The sequence below is a fragment of the Schistocerca nitens genome, chromosome 6, assembly GCF_023898315.1.
Source record: "Schistocerca nitens isolate TAMUIC-IGC-003100 chromosome 6, iqSchNite1.1, whole genome shotgun sequence".
In the NCBI taxonomy this organism is placed as follows: Eukaryota; Metazoa; Arthropoda; class Insecta; order Orthoptera; family Acrididae; genus Schistocerca; species Schistocerca nitens.
Genome location: NC_064619.1, coordinates 709,820,492 through 709,840,338, shown reverse-complemented (window position 1 = coordinate 709,840,338; position 19,847 = coordinate 709,820,492). Strand labels below are relative to the sequence as shown.

Here is a 19,847-nt window from a genome sequence, read left to right as displayed (position 1 = left end):
TGTCCTACTTTACATGGAATATCCCATCAGTTAAGTCGTCATCCATCAAATTATGTTAAGTCCCACCACAAAGGAGAATCTTTGGGGGTGTGAAGTGAGTCACCATTCAAGCCGACATTCATAAAACATTGAAGAAATAACTTTATGTTCGATGTGGGTCTTGCGCAGAGTCTTCTAGCATACCAAGAAAAGATAATTAGTTATAGCCTACATCTGGAGATCAGCCAAGCTCTATACAAATATCCTACGGAAGGTATCTGAGAAATGGAAACTAGTTAGGCACATTGATTCAGATGCCTGGTCAGATGGTTCTTCATTTTTCCCCAAATGTGTAAAACAAATAACATTTAGTTACTGTGTTTAAGAGTCACATTGTAACAACAGCACTCAATGACTAATATATTTTTAAAGTACCACAATTTGTGCAATAGGAAGAGTTGTGAGCAGCTGAGAATGTCGGTGCTTAGTGCATTCTACATACAGAGAGAGAATGCTTTCAGTGACACCAGTTGTCCACTCTCCTGGCAGCTGTAAAAAACTGGGGTGTTCTTCAAGTGGAAGCTCATTTTCTACTTGCAATTTCTGATCATGAAACTAATATTCATGGAATAATATTGGTCAATATAATACTTTTTGTATTTGTTTTACATCAGTCTTTATGAGCACCACAGTAGTAAAATAGAAATCACCAAATGTGTAACACTAAAATATCAACATTAAATGCCTAATGTGCAAACTGAAGAACACAGGACAAGCAGAATTGGCAGAATATCACAATTGGCTGCTGTATGATATAGTACACTACCTCTTGCTATTGCATGTCAAGCCCATCATCCATGTCCTTACCACTCCTTAGATAATATGGGTTATTTCCCTATAAGTGTCAGATCTGAGTAAGTGAGTGAAAAATCTTTTACTAAGATTGAATTTTTGCAGCCTTCTGTGGAGAATATACTGTTTTGATTCCAGTTTTCAACCCAACACTTGGTGCCAAACGTCAAGTTTTAACTTGTCACATGTGATCAGTACTATGCACTTTCAAACAGCTTACCTGTTAGTACTGCAAATAGATATAAATAAGCGTACACAAAAAGGAATTTTATGTATTATTCCTTGAGGTCCAGCTGAATGACAAGTTATATTAGAGTCAGCACTTATATAAAATTATGCAGCAGCTTAGTTCATCATGTTTAGCACTAGAAAAGAAATTGAAACTATAGGTTGTTCACTATGTCCTGAACAAGGGCTCCCTAGTTATGGATTGGCTGAAGCCAGTAGGAGTTAGTCGACTTTGAGCTATGAGTGTTTCACTTCCAGCCGTTTCCAACATTGGCAATCTAGCAATGCAGTAACTGTGTGTATTGTAGCCACTAAAATGATTGTCATGTTCTACCATGATGTACCAAACCAGAAAGCAAGTGTGATTACCAGAACAGTGTGAAGAAATCACAGCATGTTCACACCACACCGCCACTTTTACCATTGTCGTCAATCTGTTGGGCTTCAGTAGGCAGAGCTTGCTTCCTATGCTCCCCACACTTCTGTGAAAGGTGGTCCAGGATATTGTGAACAAACTACACCGACCAACCAGAACATATGACTACCTACCTAATAGCCGGTATGTCAACCTTTGGCATGGATAACAGCAGCAATGTGTCATGACAAGGGAGCTATGAGGTCTCAGTAGGTCAATGGAGGGAGTTGGCACTACATCTGCATGTCTTCTAATTCTGGGTATGGGACGGTGAGCTCTGATGCCATGTTCAATCACGTCGCAGCTGTGTTCAGTTGGGTTCAGACCTGGCCATTTCGGGGCCAGCACATCAATTGGAACTCGCCACTGTGTTCCTCGAACGGCTCAGTCACACTCCTGGGCTTGTGACATGACGCATTATCTAGTTGAAAAACGCCACAGCCACATAAAACATGATAGTCATGAAGCAGTGTAAGTCATATGCAACTAAATATTTTCATAATGACTGAGCATGGACTACCTGAAAATTAAATAAAGATGTACTATTTACATTCATAGTTATAAAGAGTTATGAAGAAATTCTCTCCTTCTTCCGGTCTATACAGTGCAAACACTTTTTTTGCCACCAACCCTACCAATCAGACTCAACCAAAGACCAATATTGAACCCTGCCTAACTCAGTTCACTCCTCCATCCAACCGGGTTCCACCCACACTGACCCTAAATCACCCCTGTTAACTTTCCAGAATTTCTTAACCTTGAACCTTGCCTCCCACCATTCCCCAATCAGTCAGTTGATAGAGCATTTGCCTGCAAAAGGCGAAGGTCCCAAGTTCGAGTTTTCGTCCGGCACTCAGTTTTAATCTGCCAGGAAGTTTCATATCAGTGCACACTCTGCTGCAGAGTGAAAATTTCATTCTGGAGACGTCCCCCAGGCTGTGGCAAAGCAAGTCTCCACAATATCCTTTCTTCCAGGAGTGCTAGTTCTGCAAGGTTCGCTGAAGAGCTTCTGTGAAGTTTGGAAGGTAGGAACAAGGTACTGGTGGAAGTAAACTTGTGAGGAAGGGTCGTGAGTTGTACTTGGGTAGCTCAGTTGGTAGAGCACTTGTCTGTGAAAGACAAAGATCCAGAGTTTGAATTTCGGTCCAGCACACAGTTTGAATCAGCCAGGAAGTTTCATTCCCCAAATCCTTCAACATGCAAACTAACCTTACATCCACAGAAAGAACCACAGTCCATCATCTAAAAACTGATCCTGACCTTACAATCCTACCTGTGGATAAAGTTTCCACCACTGTTATTTTGAACTGCAAGGATTACCTTGGAGAACGACTTGGCCAGCTGTCAGATACATCCACCTACAAACCTTGCCCCAGTGACCCTATTCCAGAACTCCAGCAGGCTCTCTAGTCACTCCTCAAATCCTTAGACCCATCCCAGAACCTCTCCCCAGAGTCCATCTCTCTACCCAGCCCTACTATGCCTCACACTCCCACCTTCTACATGCTTCCTAAAGTCCATAAACCCAGCCACCCAGGACTCCCAGTTGTGGCTGGTTAATGTTCCCCCACTGACAGAATCTATGCTCTCATGAACCAACATGTTCAACCTACTACCAGGAATCTACCCTACTGTATAAAAGATACCAACCATAGCCTCCACCGACTCTCCAAGATCCTGTTCCTTTACCACATGGTGCCCTGCTCGTCACAATTGATGCTACCTTCCTTTACACTAATATCCCTAATGCCCATGGCCTTACCACTATTGAACACTACCTTTCCCAACACTTGACAGATTCCAAACTGACAACCTCCTTCCTAGTTATCATGACCAGTTATATCCTCACCCACAATTATCCTCCTTTGAAGGAATTACCAACAAATAAATCTTGGGTACAGCTTTGGGCACGTGCATGGCACCATTCTATGCCAACCTATTCATGGGCCATCTAGAGGAATCCATCCTAAACACTCAGATTCCTAACCCCTCGCCTGGTTCAGATTCATTGATGACATCTTTGCAACTTGGATTGAGGGTGAGGACACTCTACCCACATTCCTCCAGAACCTCAACTACTTCTCCCCCATTTGATTGAACTGGTCCTGCTCAACACACCAAGCCACCTTCCTAGATGTTGACCTCCACCTCAAAGATCGCTACATCAGTACATCCCTCCATATCAAACCTACTAACCACCACAAATACTTTGACAACTGCCACCCAATCCATACCAAGAAGTCCATTTCATACAGCCTAGCCACTCGTGGTCATCACATCTGCAGTGATGAGCGATCCCTCTCGAAATATACCGAGGGTCTCACTGAAGCCTTCACAGACCATAATTATCCTCCCAACCGCATACAAAAACAAGTCTGTATCTTATCCTTCCAGTCCCCCACCATCTCATAAAGTCCCACTGTCTGGCCACAGAGGAGCATTCTCCTCATAGCTCAGTACCATCCAGGACTGGAGCAACTGAATTACATTCTCCGCCAGGGTTTTGACTACCTCTCATTGTGCCCTGAAATGAGAAATTTCCTGCATACCATCCTTGCCACCCCTCCCACAGTGGTATTCCGCCATCAACTAAACCTCACAATATACTTCTCCATCCTTACACAACTCCTGCTCCAAACCTCTTACCTTGTGGCTCATACCCCTGTAGTAGACCTTGAGGCAAGACCTGTCCCATACACCCTCCCACTACCAGCTACAAACATCACCTATCCCATCAAAGGCAGGGCTAACTGTGAAACCAGTCATGTGATCTACAAGCCAACCACTGTACTGCATTCTATGTGGGATAACAAAATAAGTTGTCTGTCCACATGAATGGTCATCGACAAACTGTGGCCAAGAAACAAGTGGACCACCCTATTGCTGAGCATGCTGCCAAACATGACACCCTTCGTTTCAGTAACTGCTTCATAGCCTGTGCCATATGGATCCTTCCCACCAATATGAGCTTTTCTGAGTTGTGAAGGTTGGAACTTTCCCTGCAATATATTCTATGTACCCATAATCCTCCTGGCCTCAACCTTCGTTAGTCACTGTCCTCACCCATCCAGCCCCTTCCCTGTTCCCATTCCAGCACTACACAAACCTCATTCCTCCATTCCACCTCTCTGCTGCCCTCCATCTAACCTCCTGACTGCACATAGCTGCCCTACCCTCTTTCCACCTAGTCCCTGTGCACTCCCCAACAGCACGTCTCTGTCCCCCACCCCTACCCTACTTTCCCTCCCCCTCCCTGCCCCAGCCTTCTCCTTACCCCACTGAGTTGTCACTGCCATTATGCACTGGTGCTGCTGCTCGCAGTGTGGCCTCAGTTGCCTGAGACTGCAGTCATGTGTGTGTGAGTTGCGTTTGCGTGAGTGTGTATGTGTGTGTTTATGGTCTAATTCTGATGAAAGACTTACTGGCCAAAAGCTTTATTTGTGACAGTCGTTTTGTTGTGCCTATCTGCGACTTAGCATCTCCGCTACATGGTGAGTAGCAACTTTTCTTTTCACAATATTGTATCATTCCATCCTGGATTTTCCATTGTTTGATCATAGTCAAAAAAGCTAATTAAAGAAATGAAGCACTTCCTAAAAGCAGTGTGATTTCACCAGAAATTACAAAATTCGTTTTCCTTTTACAAGGAGCTGGAACAGAAGTACAAAATAATACCATCAGATCGACGAGAAACAAAAATACAGGGAGTGTAGTAATTAAACACTGCTCACAATATCTAGCAAAGCCTCTGACATCCCTTAGTAAATTTGGTAATGGAAAAGGACACGTTCCCAACATGTCTGTAAAACAGAAAAGTTGTGCCAGTTGATGATGGCAGTGCCAGGTGATGATGGCAGTGGGGGAAGGAGAAGTTATAAAATTCACAGAAAAATAAAATATCCTGGCTGAAGCGTAACATGGATTTAGGAAAATGAAGGTGAAAGTTTGGAACTTTCATTTACATTCTCTTTTAGTATAAACAAATAAAGGAAGTTATTTAGTTGACGTCACACAAGTACTAGCTGCTAGCTGTGTTTGTGTTGCACAATAGCTGTTACTTCCAATGTTTCTCATTTTGTTTGTTCCATGTTCCTAATCCTTTGTGCCAATTTAAATGAAATATATGTAAGAGAAAGACATTTATGGTAGCAGTAGTAATAGTAGTAGTAGTAGTAGTAGTAGTAGTACTGATTCTTCTGCCTTGATGTTAAACAAAAGCTTGAATTTCAACTGTTTCTTTATTTTAGGGATTTCAACATACAGGATTTGAGAATCGCAAAAACATATGGCTGTTACAGCATTGTCCACTGGTACTGAAACTATTGTTTGCTGTTCCAAATGAGAATAATAAGAGTCTGGTAACAGAAGTTATCAAGTCATTTGAAGAAATCGTTCTCAGAAATCAAGAAAAGTTGGAGAAAGGTATATTCAATTTTTTCTCTCAGTATTTATCATTTTGAAAACCATATCATAGCGCAAAAAGGATTACCATTTTGTTGATTCAGATTTTAATTGTTATAAAGGGAAAAATGTTTAATAAAATCCTTATAGATCTTAGAGCATATTCAAAGCTCAAACACTATGATTTTCCTGGAGCAAAAGGTACTTCTATGAAAGAATCAGTACAGATGAATATTTGATTAATAAAACACAGTATGTTATGCTGAAGGGTAAGTGTTCAAAAGAAATCAAAGTAACATTCAATATGTCCCAAGGAAGCATAATAGGACCTATATGAGTTTTTAAGGATCGTGGAGTTTTTACCCTCACTTCCTAATAAATTTACTACTTAATGGTTTTGCTGCTGACAGTAAAAATTAGTTTTGTTTGAACTGTGATTTACATCATCTTAATACAAGGAATAAAAATTAATTTTCATTAAACTTTTCCCTCTTGTTTGTGGTTCAGAGTGGAATTATGTACTCTGGTGCAGAGATATTCAACATGCTGCTACAAGCATTATTCTCTATTTAAACTGGATGTCAAACTGCAGCTATTTTAGCATACCAGCCAAAGATCCTCATACTTCATTTCCTGTTAACTGCAATATGGCAGCTGCGAAGTCTCACTGCAATGGAAAAGAAAATACTTTCCAATTCTTCGTCACATGAGCCTTTTACATTAGAAGTTCGATTTCTGGAGTAGAACAAAATGGACTGTTTCAAAACCAGTGAAAAAATGGAGACATGTCAGCTGTGTCAGTTGTAAACTCTGATGTGAACTATGCATTGACAGACTGATCACACAGCTGTTGTTTGTGTGAGTGTGTTTTTTTTCCACTTATGATTTACTAATGCATGTCATTGTGCAAAAGAATGCCATGAGATTCAAAATTAATTGATAGATTTGTTACTATATTATCCAAACTTTATATGTGTGTAATTTGTAAAAGCAAGTAAACAGTGAAGATATCTCTTAAAGTTGACATCCTTAGCTCAGACATGTAACTATAGATGATGAAAACTATGAATGAACTAAGCAAGTACTCATTAAGTGTAAAATTTCTGCCAGCCCCTACATCCCAGTCTAAATTGAAACACAATTGAAACATCTCAAGTGATGCATTGTGTACCATAGTTTATGTATTTTTCTCAACAGGACATTATATATCAAAATTTCAAGAGGATTATCTGCAGTTACAAATACTACATTTGGTTTGATTTGACAAGAGAGATACATGTACAAAGTGAGACACATAGTATATGAGATACTTGTCAGTTTCCTTCAGAATACACACAATAAAGATACAAAGCACGCAAAATGTTTGTGGAGTGCTAAATTTTCTGTTACCATTCACAGGAACAAAACCAAACACTTATTGTAAAAGTCATAGAAAAAACTTATTTTATTCATGTGGCTATTTTCTAATGAAGTATTGCAATCTAGGATTGATATGAAAGTTCCCTGCTTCAGACAATGTTACATTCAGTGACATAGTGTTTATAATCAGGGATGAGTAAATAATTCATAATTTTGAATAACTGATAGAAATGTTTTGTCCAACTTCAGCATGGTGGAATCTGCAGGTACACAACAATTCTATGCTCAGATATCAGAGTTCTACATCCAGGTAGTGTTGAGATCACTTGCTACATGGCAAAAATCAGTGTTCATTGTAAAGCTGTATGAAATATACATATAATAATGTACTGTAAACAGGGGTGTGTATATAAAGATGGAGGTAAATATTCATTTGAAAAATACTAATGTGATAATAATAATAATAATAATAATTCTTTATTCAACATCAAATGATTCATTGCATATGTATAAAAACAAGTTACAATTCTTGATACATAGCACAATAATAAGTTCTTCAGAATTAATCATTGATTAACAAAATAATTAAATTACAAATAAGATGGAGCTTAACATTATTTACATATTTTTTTCAGATCACTTCTTATTCTGCATGTAAGTATGGTATTCTTCTAATGTGTAAAATACATTTTGTTACAGGAATTTCTTTAGCTGAAATTTAAGCTTTATTGTGGGTAGGGTCATAACTTTTCTGGGCAGTGATTTGGCTAACTTAAAACCTGCATATTGTGGACCCTTTTCATAGAGTGCTGTTCTGTGGCTGCTGGTGTAAAACTTTTCTTTATTTATGGTATTGTTCTGATACAAATCAGAACAAATATTGGGCTGCATACTTTTAATAAGTAATGCAGCTTTTAGAATGTACATGTTTGCTATGGTTAGTACACCAGTTTTTTGAAACAAGCCATGGCATGGTTCCTTATATTTTGCTCCACAGATGATTCTTATAACCCTTTTTTGAAGTAACAATAGCATATTTTGATTTGCTTTGATGCTGATCCCCAAATTTCTATTCCGTAATTCAGATGAGAGGAAAATAGAGTATGGTATGCATTCTTTAGGACAACAGTGTTTTGCGGAACTTGCTAATCATATTAATTGCAAATATATTCTTAGATAACTTACATGTTAGAGTGTCAACATGTATGTCCCATTTTTGATTCATTTGGATTGTTAAACTTATGAATTTTGCACTAAACTCGTTTTTACTAATTCATTGCCGATGTATAGTTAATTTCATCATTAAAACTACTGTTGTTAAACTCCATGAGACACATTTTACTACTGCTTACATGTAAGTGGCTTTCATTAAAGCACTGAACAGTTGCGTTTGTCACATTATTACAGTGGGCCTCTAGTTAAATGATTCCTTTTTACGTGCAATGGATGTATCATCTACATACAATACTATTTTGGAACTTTGAGTGCAACACCATATTTACATAAATCAAAAACTGAAGAGGACACTGTACTGAGCCCTGGGGCACTCCATATTTTATCTTAGTGATTTTAGATTTGTGATCTCCACTTTCAGTTTTAGGCAGTACAAACTGTTTTCAGTTACTCATGTAAGATTTTATTAGATCATGAGCAGTATCTCTGATGCCAATGTTCCATAGCTTTTCTAATAGGATTGTGGTATACACACAGTCAAAAGCTTTCTCAAGGTAGAGGTATATACCTGCAACATATTGCTTGTTCTCAATGCTGTTTATTACTTCTTAGGTTAACTGAGCAGCTGCTGTGCTAGTTGATTTACATTTTAAGAATCCATTTTGATTTTCAAACATTAGTTTGTGCATCTGGAGAAAGTTTATAATTCTGCTGTATATGACTTTTTCAGCTATTTTGTAAAAGACAGGAAGTACTGAGATTGGTTTGTAGTTTTGAATTTTGAGCTTGTCTGATTTTGTAAATATTGGAGTTACCTCAGCTATTTTTAGTCTGTCTGGGAAAGTACCTGATTCTATTATATTATTTACTGCTGTAGACAGAGGTACAGAGACATTTTATCTACACACTTTTAATACATTAATACTGAGGCCATCATGCCCTGTGGAACTGGAAGTTTTTAGAGAGCTAATGATGTTAATTATTTCTTTGCAATTTGTGGGGCTCAGATAGGCTATGCTCAGGTGGATGACCTATAAAATTATTCTGCGTGTTATTATGTTTGTCATTGGTAGCTTCCCATACTGAAGAAAAATATTCATTGAATACATTAGGAATTTCAAGTTGATCTTTTATTACCATCCTGTTGTGGTCAATAATAAAGTCCATACAGGATTTGCCTCTGCCTGTTCTAAAACTGGTTATCACTCCCCAAACACCAGTAGTAACATTGTGTTAAGCCTGAAGCTCGTTTGCAATGTAGTTGCTCCTGGTCTGTGTTAATAAATCTTTATTATATTCTTGATAAGTTTTGAAGGCCTCCCTTAGTTTGAGATTTTGTTTATTATTCAATATTGCACTATGGAATAATTTTAATTTTCCTTTGCTTCAATGACGTAATTAATTATCCAGATGCTTTTGTTTATGTCATTTTAACTTTTGTGGCCACAGCTGGACATGTGGCATCAAAATAGTAATAGAAGTCAGCAGCACAGCTATGATAGGAAAAGCTATCATTCTCAAATCATGGTATGCATACTAACATGCAGTTCAGTCAGTTGGTGTTATCATTAAACAAGGTTCCTTTACTTACATATATTTTCTTTTTAGCGACAAAGGGCATCTCATTTGCCTCCAATTGAAGCTGTACTGCATGGTGATCAGAGATGTTTTAGAACAGATGTACTGTAGGAAAGATGGGTTGGGTTTGTTATCATATTATCCAGATATGTTTTGCAGTTACCAATATCTCTAGTTGGCTCATGGATAAGTGGAGTCAGATTAAATTTATCGAGTAGGAGGAGTAGCTTTTTGGTATTTGCATCATTGCTTAATAAGTCTTTATTTATATCCCCTGTTATTACAGTATTTAATTATATCCCCTGTTATTATAATATTTACATGGCCATTTAACCCAGAGAATGCACTGTCTATATATATCAGCAAGACAGATAGATTTTTGAAAAATGTATCCATACATTCCCCATGTGGCCTATACACACCAATAATTGCAATAGTGAAGATTGCTATGCCATCCGCAGACTTGATTTTCCTACTAAAGGAGAACAAACTTCCATGGAGTGTGGTTGACTAATGCTAATTAAGTCTCCAGTGTACCAGTGTTCAGGTATGACTAAAATATCAGGTTAATCAAGACGTAATAATATCCAGTTCATTGTACTTCTTTCTAAGACTACAGAAATTCTGGTGTAAGACATTAAGTCTTAGTTTCTCCGGCTGGACTGTACAGGATGATTTAGGGCTACCAAACTGTCCAGCAGGCTTTGCAAGTTTCCCAGGTTTGCCTGCAGTGGCTATTTGTGTGGCATATTCTGATTTGGTGGATTGTGCCATTCCGTGGCAATGCACTTATGTACACTGCTTTGTGGACAATTTTGTCTAATTTCCTCAACGATTAATTTGCTGACAGTCTTTTTGTCTCTTTCATTCATGTGCATACCATGAGTTGTGTGCAGGTCTCTTTCTAGATTGCTGACATTTACCAGGCACAATTGTGAAATTTTTTACTTATTGTTTAATCCTATCATTTGTCTTGTGCACTTCCAAGGTCGTTAGGATGGACTCTACAGAACACAATAAATTTGTAGGAAGTACAGTACTCATTATGTATAATAACACTAACAAGTTGTATGATTTCATACAAATATGTTTTCTTGTCCTACTAGGTACGAAGCACATTGTTACAAACATCGATCAGAGTGAAGTAACTGTAGGTCCAGAGAGGTTAGTTGATCTACCTCACAGCAGCGACATTGTTTCAGGCGTCTCCACGGAGCTATGTCCCCACAAATGTTTGCGCGCAGTGATGTATGAATTGTGATGATTAATATGATTTTTTTAAGCAAAATATTAATAAAAATATTAAATATAATACAAACAACACATGAAATTAACAAAGAGACTTCTAAATCTTCAATATAATTAATTGTATCATTTGTTGCCATCAGGAAATTGTCGAAAGTACCATGAGAGGCCTCGTTGGGACATTCTGTAACTATTTGACGAACGGTTTGCCTGGCTGCTCTACAAACGCGTATGTGAAGAGAGTACATGCTTCTGCCATAATAGGTGGATATTCTGTTAAACATTATCCATGTTCTGCACAACTGAACAAAGGACGGGTGTTTCTCCCTCACGCAGAGCAAGTTCTATCAATGTGGTGGGAAGCCTCTATCCAGTCTCATTCCCATGCGTCTGTTAAGTTGAACTGAGATCTGTGCAGTTTCATGGTTGTTTTTATGGATTGTTTTCTTAGCCAAAACTGATTTCTTACAGGATAACTGCATCTTGATGGATAGGTAACTGCAGTTTGCATTGTTTGTGTTTAAATGAAATTTCTGTGATTCTACAAAGTGTCTTCTTACTTCATGACTTCTGGAGCTGTTTTTGATGAACCATTGAGCATTGTCTATTACCTAGTAATACATGTTCCATAATTAAAAGGTACTTAACTGATATGGAACACTTATTTAAAAAGCACTACATCACATGATAGTAATAAAAAAGCAAACTAACAAAATTCTTGATGAAACTTGCTGACTGTTTAAAACTGTATATTAGACAGGGACTCAAACTAAAAACATAGACTTATGGGAAAAGCTTTTTTCACTCAACACCAATCCTCACAGTTTCACTTCTATGGGGAAAACATGGTTGAGCATATGAATACATTCAAAAATATATGCAACCTGGTATTGAATGTCTCTGTCCATTGGGCAGAAAGAAATCAGAAGTGACACGAAGATATATAAAAGCATAATGAGAAAGCAAAGAAAATAATAAGTTGTACAGAACAAAGGTTTGGGAAAATCAGGTCACACTAATCTGTTTCCTCTAGTCTAATATCACCTAATATCTTGCTTTCTTTTTCAGGGTTAATTCATGGTGACTTCAATGAGCAAAACATACTTGTTAGTAAAGGTTCTGAGGATGATATATGGGATGTATGTGGAATATTAGATTTTGGAGACAGTCATGTATCATTCTATATATTTGAACTTTCGATTGCTGTTTGCTATATGATTCTGCAAGCAAAGGATCTTGACCCATTCACTGCAGGAAGACATGTTATTTCTGGCTACACTAAAGTAAAAAGGATTCCTGCAAGGGAACTTGAACTTCTGAAGGTATGGTTGTAGGTTTCACAATTGTTGCTAATTTTATAAGTCCATGATTATTAAAAGCATGCGATATTTTAAAGTCTGTGAATATGTTATTTTGTCCCACATGCTTCATGAACATTGGCCATTTGTAACTGTCAACATTGTTTTTATTAGGTGGCAGCTCTAGTTAACTTAAAGTGTACCAGTATATATTAACATGACTGGTTCTGGTCCCTAGATCATTATCAGGTGTTCACCATCAGCTGTGCACTCTTACTCAAAATGCACCAAACTGGACATTTTATAACTATATGACCTGTTAAGGAAATAACACATACCTTTTTTTAATCTATCATGGCTTACCAAAATAGGAGTGTTAACAACAAAATTCAGAAGCTTATTTTCCACTTCTCACAAGATACCATTGTAGAGGAACGATCATTGGGGCAAAGTGAAATAGAATAGTCATAGATTACAAATTGAAGAAACATCAAGTGAATTTAATGCTAGACAACATTATGTGTAGATTATACACAAATTTTAAATAAGTAATTGTTGAAACAGAACATTCAGTCAGTCAACAGCAGTTACATCCTCCTACCCCCTGGAATCTGATAACATCACACACCTTTTTTTGTTTATTGACTTCATCAGCTATTCTTTTCTCATCTCCTCTTTTTGACAATCCCAAGCTACATGACTCATAACAATGTTTTAAGTAATATTAGCATAATTTTGCACAATGATGTCAATCATAACACAAACATAAAACTTCCATATAAGGAAGGAGAAAGAATAGCTGGAAAAGACTTACCTTCATGAGGTAAAACTTTAAGTACTATCAATAGATCCATTTAAAATTACAGGAAAACTATCTTAGCTTTTGGAACCGTTGGGCCCTTTCTCAGGGAGGAAAGAGGATTATAAAGGAGTGATAGGTAATTCACATCCCCCAGAATGAAAAGAATCCATCTATTACAAGGATGAAGGGGACAATGATAGAGAGTGACATCAAAGAAAGGGGAGGGGGGTCAAAGATGATAGATATACTGATAAGCACTGTTCCAGTTAAAGTCCAGAACTGATAGAAGGATAGTGTAAGAAGTAAAGGTGGATTAAATTCAAGAAATGAGAATAGTGCAATTAAAAATTAACAGGACATAAAAAAGGATATAAGGAAAACAGAGCATGAGAGATGGATAGAGGGAGGGGAGCAGAAGGAAAGGGAGAGAAGGATGAAAAAAAAAAAAAAAAAAAAAAGTTGTAGAGAAAATCATTAAGTAAGTACACAAATAAAATATAAATAATAATATGAAAGTGGTTCTTGTAAGTTCTGGAGGTTAAGTACAGCAGAGTGGTCGAGACTGGACAGCAATTTCAAATCTCCAGAATTCTTATTGAAGGCTTAAAATAGCCCACCAGATGTAACAGAGACACAGGTCCCTTGAGTTATACAGCAGAGCATGTAGCAAAAGAGTACTGAGGGCCCCCTAAGTGAACAGTTCAGTGAAAACTAATGCACTCAGTCAGTTTTACAGTGGTCATTCCTATATAAACCACCATACAATGAACACATATTGGTAAACAGTATTTGATGCTGTAGATGATAGTGTAGCTGATAGTGGGTGGGTACATTGTGCATGTTTTTACAGTGGGAAAGAAAGCAGATTGCATGTGTGGAGTATGAATAATGGTGTAAAAATGTCATATGGTGTGGCAAGAATATTGTGTAGGTTAGGGGGACAATGGAAGATGAGAGATGGCAGTGAGAGGGGATGTCAGAGGGATATAATCTCATTTCAGAACTTGACTTCAGAAACTCCTGGCCTTGGCTGTGTAATGTACTGATGCATTCAAAACATTGTTGATATGGGGAAACAAAGGGGCCTCGCATTTTTAATGAATTTCTTCAGCTCAGTTTGTTTAGAAGATAGAGGGTCACTAGGAACAATTTTTTTGTGTTGAGTTGTCCAAGAGCTGACAGCGTTTCTCTGTCAACTATTCCTCATACTCATGGGAGGATGGTGACAGAGTGGTCTGCCTTCAGATCGTGGATAGCTGAGGATCAGCTTGAGTCATGTTTGGAATTTTTGTAATATTTTTAGGAAGGTTTGGGAGGTGATGTTGGCAGTGAGGAATGCCTGTAGAGGCTGGTTGTGGGGAAGAAGAGGAAGACTCCTCACAATATCAACTGGAAATACCACTTCACTATTTAATCCCAACTCACAACCAACAGTGAGTATCAAATCTGCCTAGAACATTTCTAACCCAAATCCCAAAGGGATCCTCCTCCTCTTTCTCAAAACTATTCTTTCCAGGCATTCCAATAATTCCTCACTCCTAGCATCATCCTTTCAAAATAAATCACAAAGCGCCAACCTTTACTAACCTAGAGCGAGCTTGAAAGAAGACTGCCCTAGCATTTTGATTCCTGTGGACAAGGGCTCCTGTAATGTGCTACTTGGCCATTATAGGTAAATGGCAGACATGATTAACCAGCTATTAGATACATCAGCTGAAGAAATTGCCCCTAATGCTACATTCCTTCCATCCAGGCTGAGCTGTAGAAAATCTGTAAATCCCTAGGCTCCTTACAAAGACTCACAACTGCTTCCAAAGAAATTATTACCTTCCCTGACCCATGCACCCTCATCTATTGTCTACACCCCAAACCAAACAAAAACAACCACATCAGACATTCCATTGCAGCAGCCTTCGAAGCCCCTACTGAGCGCATCTGAACCCTGGTGGACCAGCACTTGCAACCCGTCATGTAGAGCCTTCAATCCCACATAAAAACACCAATTACTTTAACCTTGTTCATTGTCACCAAAAAACTCTTCTGGTCTTTCCTCTCCTGCAGTTATACCATAGATCTTTTCCAGAAATTCATCTTCAGGGCAGTATCTTTGTCTCACACTCTGACAAAAACAAGTTCACTCCCAAAACACCAGAAGTGCCCAACTTCTCACATACAACTGCACAGACTTCAAATGCCTTGTTATATTACTCTATCCCACCTCAGGGTTTCTCAAGCAGAGTTCTGAAAAAACTTCATCACTCCCTGATATCTCTCCCACACCACCCACTTACAGCTTGTGTAGCTCTCCCAAAATCCATAACATCCTTGTCAAACTGTGTTATATTTCCTACACCAACATTCTTATCCCTGCATATCTTTCCACTGTAAAACCTTCCCAAGCACCCAACCACAATTGCACACAACATCAAATGCAAAACAAAATTTGAAGCCACATAAGTAATTTACTAACATTTGTGATATGTTGGGAAGTCCACCACCAAACTGGATGGGTGCAGGAATGGACACTGAAGGACTGTCTGCCTCAGGGACACCTGGTACCTATTTGCAGCTTCACTCATGGGTATTGAGAGACCTGTACATCAAACTTACTGTTTGAATTCTAATTTCCTTAAGTCCTGAGATGGGAACTTGTTGTGTAACATATTTTCACAACCCATCATCACCTGGATGTAACATCCATCAACAGACCTTCCCCCCTCCCCCTCTCCATTTTTTTCAGTAGGTAGTATTTTTGTTTGGTAGTCTTTCTCCACCGTATAACTTTTTTATGGTTGGTATATCATTATTTTCTGTTACTCTATTTCATTTCGACTTTTTTATCTTCATCCTTCTCACTTTTTTATTTTTCCTTCCTCATCTCCTTTTCTATTTTCATCTTAGTTCTTAATCTTACTATTCATCCCACTTCTCATTATTAGTTCTTATTATTCTGTCATATCTGGACTGAAGCTGGCATAGAGATTACAGTGTGCTACCCATTACCCCCTACTCTCTCTGATGCTTTCCCCGATGCTTTCCCTTATATCTTTGTCTTTCTTTGTCCTCATAATGGGGGTGTCCCTCTCAACTGTAAAGGATGAGCCAGACAGTAGGAGATTTTACTTTATTATATGAGCCTCCAGACAGTAACTTCATTTTTCCATTGCGGCCAAGCCACGGCCGGCAGTGTTAGCTGCCTGTAAATTCTTTTGTACCACTGTTTAGCAACAGGAAGTTAGCACCACATGCCTCTCTCATGTGCTTATGAGGAAACGCTGCCCCAAGTGTCACTTAGAAGGCAACGCTCTGGAAAATTCCATGCCGCCCGCACGGTTTTCTCGATCCTGACCAATCAGGGCAGAGGAAGCCACGTGGTGCATCAAATATACCCGGCCGCTCATCGCCGGGCCCGCTCTTTGGTATTCTTGCTCACCCACGAGTCAGATGCGTGCCCTGTAGCATTGAAAATCTGCCACTTCTCCCGGTGCTGCGGCACTGTAGACTTAGTTTTGGCAGACAACAACTTTTGGTAGTTACACAAACTCTAAGCTCTGGCTCACCCTCACCTCCCTAGGCCTATGTAACCCCTTTCAACATGCTTTCGCCAATAAATGGCCTTTATCTAAAAATTACCCTATTCATTCTGTAACGCCCACCGCCTGCCCATAGCCCATCCTCTACACAACCTTGGTTCTAAGTCATCTGTCCCTTTTTCTAATCTTATAAAACCTCTCTGAGGAACAAAGTAATGGTTCTGAAGAAAAGAATAGATTTTATTATTTTTATCTGTGTCTATTGGCAGTACTGGAATTGCACCTCTGAAATGCAACTACTGACCACAATGACTTAGGCCTACTGATTGTAGTCAAATAACTTTTCTCTGTCCTGGACATATCAGAAAAATATGAGGGTAATCCCAAAAGTAAGATCTCCTGTTTTTTTATAAGTACATAGACCTGTTTATTTCCACAATGGTTTACATAAGTTTACAGCTTGAACATTTAGCTATTTTTTGACATAATCACCATTTCTGTCGATGCATTTTTGTAGATACTGTGGCAGTTTTTGTATGCCCATGTCATACCAGTTCACTGCCATGCTGTTCAGAAAGTTATGAACCTCTTCTTTCACCTCGTCATCAGAGCTGAATTGCTTTCTGGCCAAATTTTCTCATCACCTGTGACAATTGAGTCCCTAAAGTTGTCCTGTTCAGCTGCAAGATGGTGAAGAAATGCACGGGAAGCATCAACTTGTTGCCGCATGTGGTCTTCAGTCAGCATGCGCGGCACCCATCTTGTGCACACCTTCCAGTAGTTCAATGTTTCCGTCAAAATTCTGTGAGTGGTGCTTCGGGAAACCTCAGGAACCAATGTTCAGAGATCATCCAGAGTGATCTATCGATCTTCATGCACGCTTTGCTCAACCTTCAACACTGTCTCCTCAGAAAATGATGGTCTCCCACTCCTTTATTCGTCATGAATTTTTGTCCATCCAGCTGCAAACTCTCTGCACCACTTATGAACATTTTTGACATCCATGCACAACTCACCATACACTTCCGTCAATTGGCAATGGATTTCAATCAGTGCAGTGCCCTTTTCTTCCAAAAACTGAATAATGGTGCACAATTCACTCTTGGTGGTAACATCCAATGGGAGCCCCATTCTCAACAGCTGCCAAGCCAAGACTAAGCCCATGTTTACACACAGCACATGAAGCACTCTTCATAACAGTGTGACCAACTGCCACGCAGAGTTCTGTACTTATAAAAAAATAGGAGACCTTACTTTTGGGATTACCCTCATATTATGTAGTAATCTTATTTGTGTAGAATGGTGTTGATTACTATTTCTTTGCTTTGAAGACATGCCTTGTGTAACCAGATGTAAGGAGTAGATTAAATAAAGCCTCATGCTAGAAATCATAAATTATTTCATATGCTCACATTAGTATAAACTGATCATCTAAAAATTACAATTTACTCATGATGATATTAAAGAATCATCACTTATAATGCGAAAATGTATACAAAAGATTCTGACTTTTTCCACCTCTTTCAAAAATTGTGTTTTTAAAAACAGGAAAAAGACCCGAAGGTCACTGATCACTCTTTGTTACAGATCTGTGTGTGTGCACGTCTCTGCCAAAGCCTTGTATTAGGTGCATACTCATACTCCATAGAGCCAGACAGTTATCTGTTGGTAACAGCAGCCCGTGGATGGGACATGCTCAGACTGTTGTGGAATACATCAGATGACAAGATTAATCAGCGATGGATAAGTGAAATAACAGCACCACAGGGACCGTGATTATTAGTTGAGATGAAGCATGTGTGTGTTCTGCTAGAAGTGTTTTATTTTGCTGAAAAACTGAAGTGTTTTTTGTCTTATAAGGCACAGCCTAAAAATAGAACATAAGTTTAGCTGCTTAGAATTTTTTAAGTGTAAACGACAACATGAATCTGACAGCTAATAGAAGTAACCCTTTATAACTGATTTACGTATTTATTTGTTTATTTTTATTTAATCCCATGACATATTGTTTAAATCTAGGACAAGTCAAAATATAATACAGAGATAAACATTACAAATTTTTCACGTAAGGACAATGCAAAAATTAACCATTATTTCACATTTAATATAAGAAATATTTACTACATTTATAATTGATATCCCAGAAATGATACCTACAGACAATACAGTTAGACAAGACATACGCATGAAGGCATTTATACGTTAAGACAATAAACAAATTAATCATGATTACACATTTAATCTTAGTAATGTTTACTACATATATAGTTGATATCCCACAAACGATTCCTATGACAATATGGTGAGACATGATCATATTTATACATTTGTTATACATATTTGCTGTTTTATGTTTCATATTTCTCAGAGGTACTAAAGCCCATGTCACATAGGATTGCGCTTCTGTGCATAGAGGCAAAGCAGAAAGGAAGCATGGGGGGATGAGAACTGTGCATGTGCGGCAGCAGAGAGTGGGCAAACAAAGTCCACATTGCCAAACTGCATTGCTACAGTTAACAATCAGGCTCATTTGCATATGGTACACTGTATTATGTGTTCAGTTTTGTGAGGGGGATAACAAATATTGAAATCAATTTCAATCAGTCATCATGAGAGAAATATTAATTCACATCCACTGCTCCACAGATTTACTCTGCATGACGTTGGGAGATGAGAACAGCTAAAACAGCTTTGTGAAGACATGAAGTACAATTTTTCTCAAAATGACACTGAAACTGCTTGCAATAATTACCATTTATTGCAATTTGAACTGCATTATAAATAAAAATTTAATACACAACAAAATTAACTTCAGGCTCAAACCGAAATCATTATATTTGCTTGACAACTGCTTCTTCTCAATAGAATTTTTAAAAATGCGTAAGGGTGTGTGTGTGTGTGTGTGTGTGTGTGGACGCGCGCGCGAGCGCGTGCATGTGCGTGTGCGTGTGCATGTGCGTGTATATGTGTGTGTGTGTGTGTGT

General features: G+C 38.4%; 1 protein-coding gene across 5 annotated transcripts in view; it reads left to right on the top strand.

Moving 5' to 3' along the window:
- The window catches only part of LOC126263086 (hydroxylysine kinase), a 217,112-nt gene extending 198,283 nt beyond the window's left edge, over positions 1-18,829 (top strand). For all 5 annotated transcript variants that reach the window (XM_049960083.1, XM_049960085.1, XM_049960084.1 and 2 more), the window contains 3 exons: positions 5,722-5,896; positions 12,299-12,552; positions 18,451-18,829. In XM_049960083.1, coding sequence (XP_049816040.1) covers positions 5,722-5,896; positions 12,299-12,552; positions 18,451-18,639 — 618 coding nt within the window. In that variant the 3' untranslated portion in view covers positions 18,640-18,829. The remainder of the gene's footprint in view (positions 1-5,721; positions 5,897-12,298; positions 12,553-18,450) is intronic.
- Positions 18,830-19,847: the final 1,018 nt, after the last annotated feature.